Source organism: Microcebus murinus, chromosome 7 (genome assembly GCF_040939455.1).
Source record: "Microcebus murinus isolate Inina chromosome 7, M.murinus_Inina_mat1.0, whole genome shotgun sequence".
Lineage (NCBI taxonomy): Eukaryota > Metazoa > Chordata > Mammalia > Primates > Cheirogaleidae > Microcebus > Microcebus murinus.
The window spans coordinates 63802992-63821428 of NC_134110.1; the positions used below are offsets into that span (position 1 = coordinate 63802992).

The following is an 18437-nucleotide window of genomic DNA, read 5'->3' on the forward strand; positions in this document are numbered from 1 at the left end:
AACACAATAGTAAATCATATTTTACAGGTCTGTCCTAAGGATTAAATTAATTATACATAAAGTACTTAGAATTGTGCTCATATATATTAGCTACTCCTGTTATAGTTATTATTATCATCACCTTTCAGTATGATGCTGATCATACTATAACTCTCATGTCAACCAGACTTGTCTACAAAATCAATAATTTTAAGAACATAACCTTAAAAAAAATACTATGACTCTCTCTTAGCCCTCCCAGTATACCTAGTCTATCTACTGTAAAGAGCAGGGATTAGCCGTTTTGCATATATGACAAGTTTATAAGAAGAGATTTTATTGATATTTCTGTATTTTATCAAGCTAAATCTGAGACTCCCACTGGACCATTGTAGACTTTTAAGAGACTTGAGCTGTATTTGATGAGAAAATGTATCTGCCACAGGCTTGGGCATGAGAGGGGAGAATGGAGCCCCATCCCTGCACTGTGGATGGCCCCTCATCCAGACATTGGCTCCTACCTGCAGCTTACCCACAGCTCCCTGACTGCTGTCTGTGGTCCCCTCCAATATTCCGATCTTGGGGCTTTGTGTACCAGTTCCCTGAGGTTAGCTGTGGATAGCAAACGTAGCACTACTATTTTTTCTTCTTCTTTTGTTCTGTTAGTTATTTCCTTCCTTCTGTTTTCTTTTGGGACCAATGGGGAGAATTCTTCACTGGGCAGTCAGAAGATGCCAGCCAATTCCTTCCTGCCTGTCCCTTCCATTCCTAGAGACAGACACAGTCTCAGTCTCTGATCATCTCTGGGCTACAACATAAGAGATTCAGCTTTGGATTAATTCATAAGCATAACTCAGAGGGCCGTTGACTCAGGGCAGGCAGTCAGCACCTTGAGATGGACCTGTCCAGGGTCAACTGTCAGATCAGACCTCTCAGTGAGCTTTCCAGCATATTCAGAGCCCAGACTGGCCTCTTGCAAAGCCAAATTCCTGGGGCCTAGCAGGTGTGATGATTTAATTGATGCCTAGCAATAAGGAGACTGAGTCACAGCAAGATAAATAACTTGCCTGAGCTCTGGGATTTCAGTTTCAGTTTCAGCTTGGATTCAAGCTCAGGGAGAATCTTCTTTCCCTTGGGGAAAGGAAAGGGAAGAGTTCAGAGGACTCTGTTTTGTAACTTGGGTACCAGTTCAGCCACAATAAAATAAAGCACCAAGCAGACTCCTAAAGCCTTGGATTCTAAGCCTTCATTCTTGGACAGCATTTCTAGACCCACCCTGGGTGAGAAGGAAGTAAGGTGCACTGAAGGGAGGGACCCAGTCCTGGAAGGATACACCACCTGCTGCCTAAAGAGCTCTTGGGCTTTGAGGAAACATCAGAGGTAGCCGGGCAACAGTCACCATGGGGTTTGGGTGAGGCTGGGCTGGTTTCAGGTATGACCTGGCACAGTCCTAGCTGCAGTGGCCATGAGGAAGTACACACATCACTCCTCCCCTAATTCCAGCAGCCTAGCACAGAAAGTGAGGGGAGAGAGTGAGAGACTTTGCATGATAATCCAGAGAATTCTCCTGTATCTTACCCAAGTCCACCAAGGCAGTGCCACCAGGAGTCTGCAAGAGTCACAGCATTACTGAGCTTGGGACACCCCAAGAGCAGAAACAGCTGTAGTGACCAAAGACTTAGATCACTGCACTCAATTCCCTTTCAATACCTGGCAAGCCTTCTCAAGAAGGACAGGTTCTGGCCGGGCGCTGTGGCTCACGCCTGTAATCCTAGCTCTTGGGAGGCCGAGGCGGGCGGATTGCTCAAGGTCAGGAGTTCAAAACCAGCCTGAGCAAGAGCGAGACCCCGTCTCTACTATAAATAGAAAGAAATTAATTGGCCAACTGATATATATATATATAAAAAAATTAGCCGGGCATGGTGGCGCATGCCTGTAGTCCCAGCTACCCGGGAGGCTGAGGCAGAAGGATCACTGGAGCCCAGGAGTTTGAGGTTGCTGTGAGCTAGGCTGACGCCACGGCACTCACTCTAGCCTGGGCAACAAAGCGAGACTCTGTCTCAAAAAAAAAAAAAAAAAAAAAAAAAGAAGGACAGGTTCAAGCAAGCCCAGATTGTGAAGATTAAACTAAATACCTAACTCTTCAATGCCCAGACATTGACGAACATCCACAGGCATCAAGAACATCCAGGAAAACGTGATCTCACCAAACAAACTAAATAAAGTATAAGTGACCAACCCCAGAGTGATGGAGTTATGTCACCTTTCAGACAAAGAATTCAAAATAGCTATCCTGAAGAAGTTCAATGAATGTCAAGAGAACACAGATGAAGTATCCCAAGAATGGAAAATAAGCACCACATGTACTTACCAGCAAATTGGTATTAACTGATCACCACATAAGTGGACATATAGGAATAACATCTATCAGGTGTCGGGCAGGTGTTGGGGAGGGAATGGGTATATACATACATAATGAGTGTGATGCACACCAACTGGGGGATGGACATGCTTGAAGCTCTGACTCAAGGGGGGAGGGTAGAAAGGGAAATATACATAACCTTAACATTTGTACACCCATAATATGCTGGGAAAAAAATACAAAAAAAAACACAACAATACACAGAGAAGGAATTCAGGAGCCTAGCAGAGAAATTTAACAAAGAGATTAGAATAATAAAAAAAAATCAAGCAAAAAAAAAAAATATCTTGAGCTGAAAAATTCAATTGACAAACTGAGAAATGCATCAGAATCTCTCAACAGCAGAATTGATCAAGCAGAAGAAAGAAATAGTGAGCTTGAGGACAGGCTATTTGAAAATATACAGTCAGAAGAGAAAAAAGAATGAACCATGCCTACAAGATCTAGAAAATAGCTTCAAAAGGGCAAATCTAAGAGTTATTGGCCTTAAAGAGGAGGTAGAGAGAAAGATTGGGGGAGAAAGTTTATTCAAAGAAATATTAACAGCAAACTTTTGAAACCCAGAGAAAGATATAAATATTCAGGTACAAGAAGGTCACAGAACACCACGCAGATTTATCCCAGACAGGACTACCTCAAGGCATTTAATAAGTTCCCAAAGGTCACAGATAAAGAAAAGGTCCTAAGGGAAGCAAGAACAAAGAAAAAAGCAACATATAAAGGAGCTCCAGTATGTCTGGTAGCAGAATTCTCAGTGGAAACCTTACAGGCCAGGAGATAGTGACATGACATATTCAAAGTACTGAAGGGAAAAAACTTAACCGTAGCATATTATAACCTATAAAAATATCCCTCAAACTTGAAGGAGAAATAAAGACTTTCTCAGACAGACAAAAGCTGAGGGATTTTTATCAACGCCAGACATATCCTACAAGAAATGCTAAAAGGAGTTCTTCAATATGAAAGAAAAGTACATTAATGAACAATAAGAAATGACTTAAAGGTATACAACTCACTGGTAACAGTAAGCATACAAATATAGAATACTCTATTGCTGTAATTGCAGTATATAAACCACTTTTATCTTGAGTAGGAAGACTAAAAGACTATCAAAAATAACCACACAACTTTTTGAGAGATAGGTAGTATAAAAAGATATAGATGGAAACAATAAAAAGTTAAAAATTGGAGACAAGGGATGAAGTTAAAGTCTAGAATTTTTGTTAGATTTCTCTTTTCTTGCTTGTTTGTAAGCAGAGTTGTCATATGCTTAAAATAATTGGTTATAAAATGTTTTTTGCAAGCCTCATGGTAACCTCAAGTCGAAAAAACCTACAACAGATACACAAAAAATAAAAAGCAAAAATTAAAACACACTACCAGAGAAAATCACTTTTAACAAAGGAAAATAGGAAGGAAGTACAAAAGAAAGGACCACAAAACAACCAGAAATCAAATGACAACATGGCCGTAGTAAGTCCTTAACTACTGATAATAACATTGAATGTGAACGGACTAAACTCTCCAGTCAAAAGACATAGAGTGACTGAATGAATAAAAAAGCAAGACTCCACTATATGTTGTCTACAAGAATACACTTCACCTATAAAGAAACACACAGACTGAAAATAAAGGGATTGGAAAAGATATTCCATACAAATAGAACCCAAAAAAGAGCAGGAGTAGCTATACTTCCATCAGATAAAACAGATTTCAAGACAAAAAGTGTAAAAAGAGACAAAGAAGATCATTATATAATGATGAAAGGGGTCAATTCGGCAAGAGGATATAATCATTCTAAATACATATACACCCAACACTGGAGCACCCAGATATATAAAGCAGATATTATCAGAGCTAAAGAGAGAGATAGACCCCAATACAATAATCTTTGGAGACCTCAACACTCCACTTTCAGCATTTGGCAGATCATCCAAACGGAAAATCAACAAGAGAAACATTGGACTTAATCTGCACTATAGACCTGGTAGATATTTACAGAACATTTCATCCAGCAGCTGCAGAATTCACGTTCTTCTCCTCAGCTCATGGATCATTCTCAAGGATAGACCATATGTTAGGCCACAAAACAAGTCTTTCAAAATTCAAAAACGTTGTAATCATAACAAGTATTTTCTCTGACCACAATGGAATAAAATCAGAAATTAATAACAAGAGGAACATTGGAAACCATACAAACACATGGAAATTAAACAATATGCTCCCCAATGACCAGTGGGTCAATGAAGAGGTTAAGAAGGAAATAAAAAAATTTCTTAAAACAAATGAAAAGGAAAACACAGCATATCAAAACCTATAGGATATAGCAAAAACAGTATTATAATGTTTAATAATATATATTATTTTTTATTTTTAAAGTTGTCACTAGAAATAGTTTTTAAAATTATGCCTTTATAAAGTATTACAGAATAAAGTGTTAACACTAGAGGAAACCTACTTGTAGCTTCTACAATAGCCCATATAACGGTTGTCCAGCTTGTGTAAAAAAAAAAAAGGCAAATGCTATTTGTTCTCAGAAACCAGAGTTTAAACTCATAAATCATTTGGTTAAGAGGAATAGGAAACTGGTGCCTTCTAATTGTGAGACTTTGTAGACAAACCAAATTGTTTCAGGTTGGAGTCAATGCTAGCTCTGAAATATATCCACAACACCACTGGCCTTAGGGGTGAAACAAGTCATGTTTTCAAGTGTGCCGTCTGAAAGATGCTACATAGATCAGCTTTTTTTCACACTGCTAACTGTATATATAAACAAGGAAGTTTTCAGTGTTATTTGGAAAGGCAAGTCCTTCCTTCAGCCCTCCTTTTATGGCCACCCCTCCCACACACATTCCCTTCCTCCATCGTTTTGAGTAATGTTACAATGATGATAGTAACACACTCCTTATATAGGTTTATGAAGTGGGCTTTTTTTTTTCTACTATGCTAACCTTGGAATTCTTGATTCTAGAAAGGATTGATTCAAATCCTACAGCAAAGTCAGCATACACCTTTGTTATTTCTGCCAAAAGGACTCTAATAAATGGCAGTGATTAAGGTGTTCCTGACCACAGTATCAAAGTTTAAATGACCCAAGTGTGTGTTTAAAGTCTCCAAAGGTAAGTGCAGAGCAAACCATCATGTGATGGACTTCCCTGTCCTCTGGGCTCTTCAATCTAGATCTGGATGGATCTAGACCCATTATGTACTTACTGACCCACATGGAAACTGTCAGCTTGGATGTGTTTTCACATCTGTATATGCACAGTGTTCTTTCATCTTTGGGGAAAGCTTCCCTGAAGAGGGCAGGATTCATCTCGAGCAACAGAGAAGTTATGTTCTGCCCCATCCATTCCATGGCCCCATTTCCCCCTTTAAAGGTAATGCCTTCAGGTAAACGTGTGATGCTATCTAGTGATGATTTGATGAATCGTATTTTAATAGGGAGGACTGTTGGCACTTTTACAAGTAATGATCAGTCTCTAAGTAATGTCTGCATCAACAAAAAGCTTTAAGTGCCCCTCTTCAATTTGGTTTATCTTTTCAATTTTTTTTAAAGGTACGACATTGGCATTTGCAGGAACATATTTGTTGGTGAACTTTGCTCCAAATATAACTCAGGCCATCTCAGCAAGAACAGTACAGTATTACTTTGTCGGCTGGCAGTTCCTGGTCTATGTGGTAAGAAGTCTAACTATGTTACTATGCCTGAAGCTATATTATCTAGACCACTGGTACATGCAGATAGATGTTAGAGAACTAATACCTTTTCTTATGAGCACTAATATCTTATTAAACATTAAATATACTTGACCAATACCAAAGTATTAGAAATACTAAGTCAGCAATAGATGCACCCTTAGTTTCCCAGGTGTCCTTTCCTGGGGGTGACCTGTCACTGTAACAATTTCCATAACATTAAATCCAGAAAATTCCAGAGCAACATGTTTTAGGACAACTCAAAGTGAAACAAAACAAAACACTCTTTTTCAAGGTCAAGGAGCAATATCTGTGTCACATTTTTTGTTGCTGGATTTATTCAAGATAAATATTGTCTCCAAAAATGCTTTCGTTGAGATCAATGCAGCAGATTGCCTGAGGGAGCAGATAGCAGTACCGAAAAGACGTGTAAAAGAAAGAATGAAATGAGCTGATATTGAAAATTGAACTCATTAGTTGGGATATTTTATTTGATGCAGTGCCTATATATGGTGTTTAAAGATAGAACATGATCGAAATGGTTGATGTGTAACTTGTTACAGAAGTTGGTGTGGGCAAGTAGTAAGAAGAAAACTGGGGTAGTCTAGCTGAGAATTTAACCAAGAATTGGAATAGTCATGAATCCAATAAAAAAAATCAAAATGCACAGAATCATACATCTTTAGGATTAGAAGTGACCTCAAAAAGTTATCAGATCTAGTCCTCTGCCACTAAAACAGGTAAAATAGTGCAATCCTAATTTATATGCCTACTATTGAAAAGTGTGACATTGGCATTTACTGGGACTTGTTTATTGGTGAACTTTGCTCTAAGTGTAACTCAGGACATTACAGCAGCCGTTCCTAGTCTATGTGACAAGAATTCTGTCTATCTTACCATTTCTGATATATAATCCTGACCTCTAGAACACAAATATTTACAGGCCCTTTCTCTTTGAAGCCTCCCTCTCTATTCTCTTGCCTAAAAAGATACTTAGGTTCCTCTATTTTTAAAAAAATTACTCACTTACTACATACCCTTTAATAAACTGCCCTATTTACCTTCTTCCATTTACCACCAAAAACGTGTTCAGATAGTCTACTCCTGCTGGCCCTGTCCCCTTCCTCAGCTCCCCTTCACTCCTCTCTCATTCCAATTTAGTAAATCCCTCTCTAAAAATTGCCAAATGGAATGGCTTTTTTGGGTCCAAATTCTTCTCGAACCTTGTGCAGCATTTACTCCATGCCCATCCTCTTTCCTGGAACCTCTTTCTTCCCTGCTTCCTCAGTGTATTTTCCTTGTCTCTCTTTTTCCTCTCTCACTAATCCATCCCAGGCTCTCGGGCACCTCTTCCTCCTCCGCCAACCCCTTGTGTCTATTCACGTTACATACTCTTCCAAGGCCTTCCAGAATGCTCCCATTGCCCACCCCACCATCCTCCTTTATAAACCCTTCCAAATGCAGACCTACCTCCCTTTCCTAGGCCTCTGCTAAGCTCCGGATCTACATTCTCATCTGTCTACTTATTAACTATTCCTGCCTAGATGTCCCACAGTTTCCTCACATGTGACATATCAAAAACTAAACTCAATGTCTTCCCCCCTCCAAACTCTCTCCTCTCTTATATTTTCTACATCAGCCACCCATGTTGGGAACCTGAGTTACATGTGACTTCTCCTACACCCTCATTACCCACCCCCTGCCCCCATCCTGTTGGATATTTCTTAAAATCTCTTGAATGTGACCATGTTTTACATCCTGTTGCCATTGCATTAATTCAAGCTTTCACCATCTCTTGTTTGAACTATGCCAGCAGCCCCTTAATGAATCTGTCTCCCTGCTACTCACTGTCAACACCGTGGCCACAAATATCCTCCTAAAAAAGAAATCCAGTCAGTTAGCCACTCCAGCCACACCATGTAGTGTGCTTGTGTCCCTTTGTCTACTTACCTCTCTGTCTCTCTGTTCTATTGCAGAAGACCCTGCCCTTCTTCAGGGCATGAACTACTATGGGTTGACCAATCACTCAATCAGAACATCAATCACAGTGTCCTGCCTATTTAAATACCTGTTCCTTATATGTTATGGTCCTGAATTCTGTTCTCATGGAACATATTTCTATGCTAGTTCTGTCACTTCCCACCTCTTTCCTTACCCTGTGGCCTCCCTATATCTCTAGGGTTGGGCTTCCCAATTCAGATTAGCCTTTCCCGTCTCTGTCATCCTGTGTGGCTACCCCTTCCCCATTTATCTTCCTCCTCGTGCACTACACTCAGTTCTTTAACTATCCCAGCTTTCCTTCATCAACTATAAGCACTAGAAGGCATTTCCATCTCTGTGGTTTACTTCTGTTCTTTATACTTTGTTGAATATTTCATGATAGTCCAGACTTGAAGTCCTACCAACACATTATTACTCTTTGCCTAAAGGCAAAACAAATTCTTCATCCAGTAAGAAAAGGGTCACATAGCCCAAGACCAGAAAATTAATAGCCTGAGTTGAATCCTTTGGAGATTAAAGATGCATCAAGACTTATTTCCTGGAAATAAACAGCATTGTTTAATGGTGATGTATCTTGTATTGTTTTAACACCAGAGAAAATATTTGGAAAGATCAAAACCACTTATTATTAAACTGTATATTTCCACAGAAAGTACTATGAAATTCATTGCATTTTGTCATTTTCCAACGTCAACACTTAAAATAAATTCATTCATTCATTTATTCACTTATCCATTCAGTGGTGATTAGACACCCAACTTATAAAAAGGAATTCCTATAGCAAGAATTTTACAGGCTTGGAAGAGACCCATATTTCTATGAAATCATATTAAGATAATGAAATTATATTTGATGGTAAATGCCACAGAGAAAAATGTAAATAATTCCAGGTATTTATAAGATAGCATAAAATAAACCCTTAATAAAGTCACATTTGAATAATGCCATTGGTGCTAGACTCTAACAGGAATAAATCTATATTATATTAGTTTGGAATTAAATCAATCGTATAGTTGCATCTCTAAAGACTCTAGAAGTAATCACTTATTATACTAAGATCATGAGCCGAAGTTTGGTTTGAATCTATTAAACACCTAAGTAATTAACATTTAATCCTCAGAGGTGGCAGATTCTGTGCTTTTTCTACAAATTATGACTGACTGTAGAAATCATAATTATAGTAATTAAGACTATTCTCTAACATATCATGCATCTGATTATGTATCCCACCAGGAATAAGTAACAGCACCTGAATTGGCTTTCTGGACTGATCAAATAACTTATAAAATATATAAAAATATTTAAAAGTCTGAATAAGTTCTATATTGTTCAAAAAAGGGATCGTAAAATTGCATCGCAGACTGACTCATATCATCCCTTGTGTCATGTGTCCACCTGGCCCAGGTGGATGTCTGTTATACCTTCAAGACTTATATTAAGTGGAACCCTGGCAGAGATAAGGCACAGGTGTTTTCCTCTGACCCAGTACTCTTTTTTGTAGGAAGGTGATTTGAGAAGCCCAGTGTGTACCAGCCAGAGGAGAATGCAGTGCCCTGTTGCTCACCCACTAAAACAGCCTTTCCCAGCCTGTCTGCCAGAGATGGGTAGTCCCCCAGCCCCTGTGCTTGCCAAAAAGCAAAAACAAGTGGGGTTTTTAGGGTCAAGCTAGCTTGGAGAGATGCTGCAAAACATGGCCTCCTCTGTTAGCATGTTAAAAATTAGAAGTCCTTTAAGAAAGAGACAGGTTTAACGTTAATCCTGCATGCCCCGGGCTTATTTGACCATCAGGCCCTTTTCTGGGAAGGACCAACTGTGAGTAATACCTAAGAACACATCTGCAGAACCCACATTAGGAAATGTAGCCCTAAGCCTCAATTACTTCATGTTCTTTGGCAGGCTTGATCATGGCCGTTTTGCCCACCCAGATATTCCAAAAGAGTATTCAAATTGAAAACTCTGTTGCAAACATAAAATCCTTCACAAAATAATCTACACAGTGCTCATTTTCTCTCTGCCAGACAAAAAATTAAATCAGCAGAGGCAGGGGCCAAGCCTGTCATTTGGTGTAATTCTATACCCCAAAGCTGATTATTAAGTCAGCCTTTCTGGCGAAGCTGTGTCCAAACCTACCATCAGGTGTTAAAAACCTGAAGGGAGAAAACTGGATGTTTTTATATGACATCAGTATCTATGGCAGGATGCTCATTTGCTTTATTGTCTAAATGCAAATAGCACTTGTGTGACTGCACTGGGGGCCGCTTCTACGGTAGCAGGAGCCAGCACTCACCGAGAGGGCTCAGCCCTGTGCTTAGCTCGGACTGCATTCTGTCCTTTGCCTGCCCGATGTCCCTTGCCATGCCCGTCACTGTTATCCTCTGCATCTGACAGATGGGGAAGCGGAGGTGTAAGGGCGTCCAGTAATTTGCCCAAGGTCACATAATTCAAAACCAGGCTGTCCCCCTCTGGGGCACACATTCCACAACACTCCACTGAACGCCTCTCTATGCAGAATTAATAAAGCTGACTACCAAGGATCAAATCTTTGTCCAAACTTGTCCTTAGAACTGGCACAGAGCTCATTTCTCTTGGACAAAGAAGTCATATCAAAGGCTATTCTTTCAAGAAAGAACTTGGTGAGAAGAGGTGCGGTAAACTTCAGCCCAGATTTTGGTACCAGAAACAGGGCGTCCAATGGCAAAATTTTGTCCATTCTTTTGCCACATCACGGCCTTGGACTGCCAATGCCCTTTTGGCCACTGAAAACAGGGTGATCGGTGCCTTCACATCTGATTAGATGAGGGAGCCGATCCAGAAAATCCTGCATCAATTCAGAAAGCTCATCCTGAAGATTCTGTTCCTCTGGATGGACTTCAGGTACCAACACCTGGATTGGTTTTCTATTACTTCCGTAACAAGTTGTCACAGACTTAGTGGATGAAAACAACACGAGGTTATCATCTTACAGTTCCGCAGGTCAAAAGTCCAACACGGGCTGCACTGGCCTGCGGTCAAGGTGTTGGCAGGGCCGTGTTCCCTGCTAGAGCCTCCAGGGGAGAATCTGTTTCCTTCCCTTTTCCAGCTTTCAGAGGTCAGCAGCATTCCTTGGCTTGGGTCTTTCTCCATCGCCTCTCCCTGTGACTGCAGCTGGGAAGCTTCTCTGCTATTAAGGACTCATGTGGACTCATGTGATTTCGTTGGGCCCACTTAGCTAATCTAGGATAATCTACCCATTTAGGTCCATAACTTAATAATATTTGCAAAGCCCCTTTGCCGTGTAAGGTGATATGTTCGCAGCTTCCATTAGGACGCAGATCTCTCCTGGGGGCTGTTATTCTGCCTGCCAGGCTGCATCATTTAACCCCCCTGAGCCTGCGTTTCTTGCCCTGTCAAATGAAGATAGCGTCTACTTCCTAAGGAGGTTGTGAGGATTCAATGAATTAGTTCAAGCCCCAAGGACGGTGCAGTGTGCGGCAGGCACGCAGGAGGTGCTGTTGCTATCCCTGACCTCTGACATCGACATCGCAGTCAGAAACTCAGCCTCCTCTGGGGCGCAGCAACCTGCACAAATCGCAGCTTCTTTAATATTGATGTTTTCAGAGAGAAAAAATTGTTGTTAGAAAAAAATTAACATTAATTCATACAGCTTGAAAATGTTATTCCTGGGAGCTGTGTGACCTCTTGCTACAAGGCAGAACCCAGGGCAACTGTAGTCATTCTGGGTTAATGGGAACTCATGTTTTATTTATCTGAAGCCACAGAGATGGAATTTGCAAAAAAAAAAAAAAAGTCTAGATTTTAGAACTGATAACGACTACCCTCATCCTCCTCTAAAAATTGAATAATCAGCATGCTAATAGATTTAGCTAACACCCTCTGTGGTCAGTAGAGGAAGAGCTTTCTTTTCTACGGCAACAAATACAGTGGTCCCAGAACACCACTGTGAGTTGTTTTCATTGTCTCTTGGGAAAATTGAAGCCTGTGGTTAAGACCAAGCCTAAGGGGATATTTCTGTTAATGATTGGTGAGCTGCACAGAGATTGGGACACCCAGTGATTTGATGGCAGCTTCAGGGACGGCAAAGGGAGAGGCGTTTAACGGCTTTTGTAGCACAACTCAGTTAAAGGCCTGGCAAATAAGCCCTATAAGGAAAAGTTAAAATAATTGGTTTAATTTACCAGGAGAAGAGCAGAGTAAGGGATGATTTGATCTTCTATATTAAGATTTTTTTCTAAAAGGTTTTTAAATGAGAAAGATATGGGCCTGCTACTTCCCATGCCCATAGAGGATTAAAGGAAAAATAAATAAATCAACAAGCCAAATCTTGAATAGAAACAGGATTTAAGTTGATTTAGAGATGGCCTTGTAAGAAGAATGCAATATTGGAAATAATAAAGTCTCTAACTCCAGCAATTTTTAAGAAAAAAATTGGTGGTGGTGCTTTTACCTGTCTACTGTCAGAAAAGTAAACCTTCATATTTATAATTTCAGTCCAGGGATGCCACCTCTTATGAAAAAAAAAATTAATAGCTTGGCTTAAGGTTATCTTAAGCACTGCAAAAAAAAATGTTAAAAATAAAACTGAGAACTCAAAATTAAACTCCAGTTTTCACAAGGTTGGAAAATTTCAGAGTTCCAATCAATGAATATTTATTGAACACTCAGTATTAGACATTAGGTCTTTGTGTGTATGTGTGTGTGGCAAGGTGTCCATAATAAATTTGAGGTCTGATTTGCTTATCAATTCCATCAATATTTACTGGTAACTGTGTGCCAGGCACACAGAGTGGGTAAGGCCCCTGTTCTGGAGCTGGCATTGCATTAGGGGAGACAGACAGAAAGCACATAAACACATGAACAAGAAATACACCAGATGGTGGCCAAATGCTGCATAGTGACCTGACGCTGGGGGTGTGGCAGGATGAGTGGGTGGCTCTGTCAGATCAGAGGAGTCACAGAAGAACTTGAAGAGAGGTGGCATTGGAGCTGAGAGCTGCAAGTGGCTGGGAGGAGCCATTGTGCAGAGAGCAGTAAAGAGCATTCCAGACAGAGCACACAATTAGTGCAAAGGCCCAAAGGCAGGAGCAATCTGAGAATTGCAAAAAACTGAAAAGGAAAAAAAAGAATTAAAATTGAAAAAAAAAAAAAAAGGCCATTGCAATTGGCTCAGTCATACCATTCAGGAGCAAGGGGTACAAAATGAGGTCTGAGAAGTCTCCTGGGGCTTTATAATCCAGGAGGGAGTTTAGATTTTACTCTAAATGTGATAAGAAACCATAAGAGGTTTTAGCAAAGGAATGACTGGATCTAATTTATATTTTAACTACATGTATCATCCTGGGTGAATTTCATAAACACAATGCAAAGTGAAAAAAAGCAAGCAAGTGAAAGCAAGTATGATTCCACTCGTGTAAGTTCCAACACATGGAAAAATAAACAGGCCATTGTTTGGAGATGCATAAAGATGTGATGAACTATAAAGAAAGCGAATGATAAACACACACTTCAGCATAGTGGTTGCTGGGGAGGTGGAGGAGGGGAGTGCAGTGGCACAGGAGTATTTGCCGTATATCATGTATGTTCTTCTCTATGAATGAAATATCTCATTATCCAAATTGTGTTTTTAAATAATTCCTCTGGGCGCTGAATGGCTGGGCCACAGCGAGGCAAGAGTGCAATCAGAGATGACTTAGAAGCTAATGCAGTGGTCCAGAGATGGATGGTGGGGAGGGAGAAAATGGGAGGAGTTTAGGTTTGTGCAATAGTCTGTTGATGCCACTTCCTGAGGGACAAAGTCCCCAGGAGGAACAAGCTGGGAAGGGAGGGAATCAAGTGTGTGCCCGTGGTGGTGTGTAGTATGACTATGAAACATGCACATGGAATGTCTCATAGGTAGTTGGGTAAACAAGACTGGAGTCCCAGAGAGGTCAGGGGTGGAGATCTAGATTTGGCATCACCGGCGGATGGGTGGTGTGAGGGCTCTGGCTCTGGATGGCTGGGCACCTTAGACTGTTCTCGCATGTTTATAATCTTCCTTAGGAACCGCCGTCACTCTCAACCCTAATGCAAGCACTGCCGCAGAGTCAAAAGGAGAAGTGTGCCATTTTGAAGACTTTGTGTAGAATAACTTACCCTTTTCCATCTTTTTCATTTCTAGATTTTAGAAATATTAATTTTCTGCATTCTCCTATATTGCTATAAAAGAAAAGGAATGAAGCACATAGTGATTCTGCTAACCCTGGTGGCACTTCTAGGTAAATGCATATTTTGTTTTCTTATTCTCTAATCAAACTGTGCTAAGTCATACATAAATAAGATTGGAAGTAAAATACTTGAGCGTTCTATTCCTTCCTCATGTTTTATATTTGTCAACTCTGATTTATAGAAAGAAATTGAGTCTAAATTATAGAAATTATATATTTCATGTCCATTACTGTAATTGATATATATTTTATTCTTTTAAAGATATATTTAAAGATTTTTGCTTCATGGTAATTCTATTTGCTCACTGACAATTTGAGGATACCTTTTTCTTAGTAAATAATTGAAAAATATTAAAAGAAGAACAAACTAATGAACCCAATTGAAATTCTTATGTCAGCAATTGGTTAGCCAAATCTATGCTGCTTACATTTAAAAAAAAAAAACTTTAAAATATGTCTAATAGGAAACATAAACATAAGCAGTATGATTTTCTTAAATAACACATTTCTTTCATTCATTGTTTACCAGCCCATTTACTTTTTTCCCCCCAGAGGTACCGTGTAAGATTTGAAAACTAATGCTTAAATAAGCCTACTATATATATTTTAATGTATCCTCCCTCCCTTCCCCTTTTCTGTCTCTCTATCTCTGTCTCTGTGTCTTTCTCTCTCTCTCTCTTTCTCTCTCTCTCTCTCTCACACACACACACACACACACAGTCATATATACGCCAACAGTAGGAGATCTCACCAATCATTTGGAAAATTCCCTTTTTAAGAATTTATTTGTCATATACCTGTACCTCAAAAAAAAAAAAAAAAAAAAAAAAAAGGATTTATTTGTGGCCGGGCGCGGTGGCTCACGCCTGTAATCCTAGCTCTCTGGGAGGCCGAGGCGGGTGGATTGCTCGAGGTCAGGAGTTCGAAACCAGCCTGAGCAAGAGCGAGACCCCATCTCTACTATAAATAGAAAGAAATTAATTGGCCAACTAATACATATAGAAAAAAAAAAAGCCGGGCATGGTGGCACATGCCTATAGTCCCAGCTACTTGGGAGGCTGAGGCAGGAGGATTGCTTGAGCCCAGGAGTTTGAGGTTGCTGTGAGCTAGGCTGACGCCACGGCACTCACTCTAGCCTGGGCAACAAAGTGAGACTCTGTCTCAAAAAAAAAAAAAAAAAAAAAGAATTTATTTGTAATTCTTCCTTTCCCTCTTCTTTGCCAGAAGATGACTCACATGTTGTGTGTTGTTTGCTATGACTTGGTAGGTTGTACTTACAGCATTGGAGCAGCGTGCAGCCCCATGTTAATGAGGTGCTGGGTTTTTATTTTCCTATCTCATCAGCTAGTTCTCTCCTCTGTGTTGGAAGATTTGTGTTTGCGATAGTTGCTTACAGAAACACTTGTACTCTACCCTATATCCAGGTATGCTGTTGATCAAGGGAACAGAAAGGAAACTTTATGTTTGTTTCTTTCCAAATTACCAGATAGGAAGAACAAAAGGAAACAACTAAGGAAAAAATGTACAATATATAAGAAAATAATGAAAACAAACTTTAAATAGGAATGTAAGAGAACAGAATTAAGATCATACATATTAGTTATGATCATAAATGTAAATGGAATGAGTTACCTAGTAAAAAAGATTCTCAAATTGGACTTCAGAGAAACTTCCAGGTTGATTTTGAAAAACGATTTTGAAACTGGATTCAGCCAACTGGCCCTAGTACAGCTCTAGTAGTTATTAAAATAGCTGCCACCCAAGCCTCCTTAGGGCCTCCTTCCCTCATGTCTTCTTCTCCCAACTCCAGCCCTGCCACGATAAATACTCATATAAGGGGCCTGTAGGACCCTCTTCAAGTGGTGGTAGGGCCAACACCCTTTCTGGCCCTTGTGGGTTGTGAAATGTTTTGGCGACATATGTAAGTTTTATCCAAAACAAGGTAACTCAAATTGAAAGTAAATGAAAGCAGGGGGTAATGATACTATGAAATTAAAGTCAAGGCAGAAGGCATTAAATGAGACAAAAGGGAGTAATTTATTCTGATAAAAAGAGCACAGTCCACAAGAATATCATATCTAATATGTGATATAAAACCTGCATGAAAATGCAAAACTACATTAACAAAAATACAAGGGAAGTGAAGACTTCTGTCAGCTCATGGAAGAAAAATATGTAAAGACAGAAGAGCTGAATTCTTAATTTTGAACTAGTACCTCTAATATTGAACTCTAAATCCTAAAAACAAAGAGTAATCTTTCTTTCAAGTGCCTGTATAACATTTACAAAAGTTGATCACATAATTGGCCCTAAAGAAGTTCTTGATAAATTCCAGGAAGTTGAAATAGGTCAGAACACATTCTCAGAGCACAGTGAAATAAAAACAGAAAAATAATAACAAAAATAAAAACCAGTAAATCTCTACCACCAGGAAATGTTAACAATAGTCTTAAACTACAGCTGGATAAAGTAGAAACCACGATTTCATTGCAGCATATTTTTTTTAATTATTATCAAAACACTTAATATGGAAACCTGGAGTTTATGACTAATGCTGTATTCAGAGAAAATTAATTGTTTTAAATGTAAGTCAATTAAGCACTCAACTCAAGAAGTTAGAAAAAAACTGAAATAAAGCTAAGGGAAAGCAGAAACCGTTTAATTATAAAGGCAAAAAATAATGAAATAGAAAAGTAATGGATTGATATCTAAACCCAAGAATCAGTTCTTAAAAGGCAACTGATAAAATACATCCTCTCCTTATCAGAAAAAAAAGCAAAAGAAAAATCACAAATACTTCAAAAAAGAAATGAGATATAGATTGATTGATAAATATCCATTTATAAACACTCATATATATGAAAACTTGAATAAATTGCTTATTTTTAATGGAAGTAACTGTGGAGGGAATGAAGGTGTTTATGTTAAAAGCTACATCCTAAAAAAGAACCAGACCTAGACAGTTCCAAATGTAATGTTTTCAAACCCTTAAGGAATAGATTATTCTGATGTTGTTAGGACTATTTGAGGACATAAGAAGAAAGCTTTTGCTTTTTTAAAAAATATAATCAGATAATACTGATCCCAAATCTGAAAAAGATAGAACAAATAAAAAACACTATGAACTAATTTTACTACTAAATACTGATGCAAAAATCCCAAATAAAATATTAGCAAATAAAATCCAGAGCAAATCATACTCAACAACCAAGTGGTCTTAATAAAACTTATTCTTTTTCTTTGTAACACTCATAACAATTTATACTTACATATTCTGCTTAGATGTTTATATGTTATTATGAGCTCATCTTCCTTGCCAGATTAGTTCCATGAGAACACAGATCATGTCTCTTAGGCACACTATATATATACTTTACTTAGAACTGAGCATGGTAAGCACACAATAAACATTTGAGTTAATTAACTAGTTAATCATGGGAATGAAAGGAGGGTTCTTTAAAAAATCCATTAATATACTTCATCGTGTTAATGAGTTAAAAGGGAAATATTGAGATATTGGTCAAATGATACAAACTTTCAGTTATAAGATTAAAAAGTTCTGGGGATCTAATGTACAGTATGGTGACAATAGTTAACACGTATTGTATATTTGAAATTTGCTGAGAGTAGATATCAAATATTCTCACCACACACAAGAAAAATGATAACTACATGAGGTAAAGATGTGTTAACCAACTTGATTGTGCTAATAATTTTACAATATATACAAATGTCAAGTCATCACATTGTATACCTTAAATTTATACAACTTTATATTTCAAAGATACCCCAATAAAGCTGGAAAAACGCTTTAAAATGGAAATCGTGTAATGATCTCAATAGATGTTGAAAAGCCATGTTAAAGTTTACTATTCATTCCTAACAAAGAACTTGATGGTGAAATACTAGAAGTGTTCTCATTAGAATAAGAAATGAGAAGATAAGCTCCTAAGTAGTAAATACTATATGATTTACATGTTGTGATTTGTTCATACTTATAGATAGAAAAATAATGCTGTACCCAAAAGTTAAAAATTATTTGGGCATGAGTGTTGAGATTACAGATGATTTTAATTTTCCTTTGCAGGCTTTTCTACATTTTCCAAACTTTTTTAAATGGACATGTATACTTTTAT

At 38.7% G+C, this 18437-nt stretch overlaps 1 protein-coding gene across 3 annotated transcripts in view; it reads left to right on the forward strand.

Annotated features, from left to right (window-relative positions):
- Nucleotides 1-18437, forward strand: part of NIPAL2 (NIPA like domain containing 2) — a 114590-nt gene that overhangs the window by 80258 nt on the left and 15895 nt on the right. For all 3 annotated transcript variants that reach the window (XM_012762003.3, XM_012762001.2, XM_076005134.1), the window contains 2 exons: nucleotides 5961-6082; nucleotides 14256-14352. In XM_012762003.3, coding sequence (XP_012617457.2) covers nucleotides 5961-6082; nucleotides 14256-14352 — 219 coding nt within the window. The remainder of the gene's footprint in view (nucleotides 1-5960; nucleotides 6083-14255; nucleotides 14353-18437) is intronic.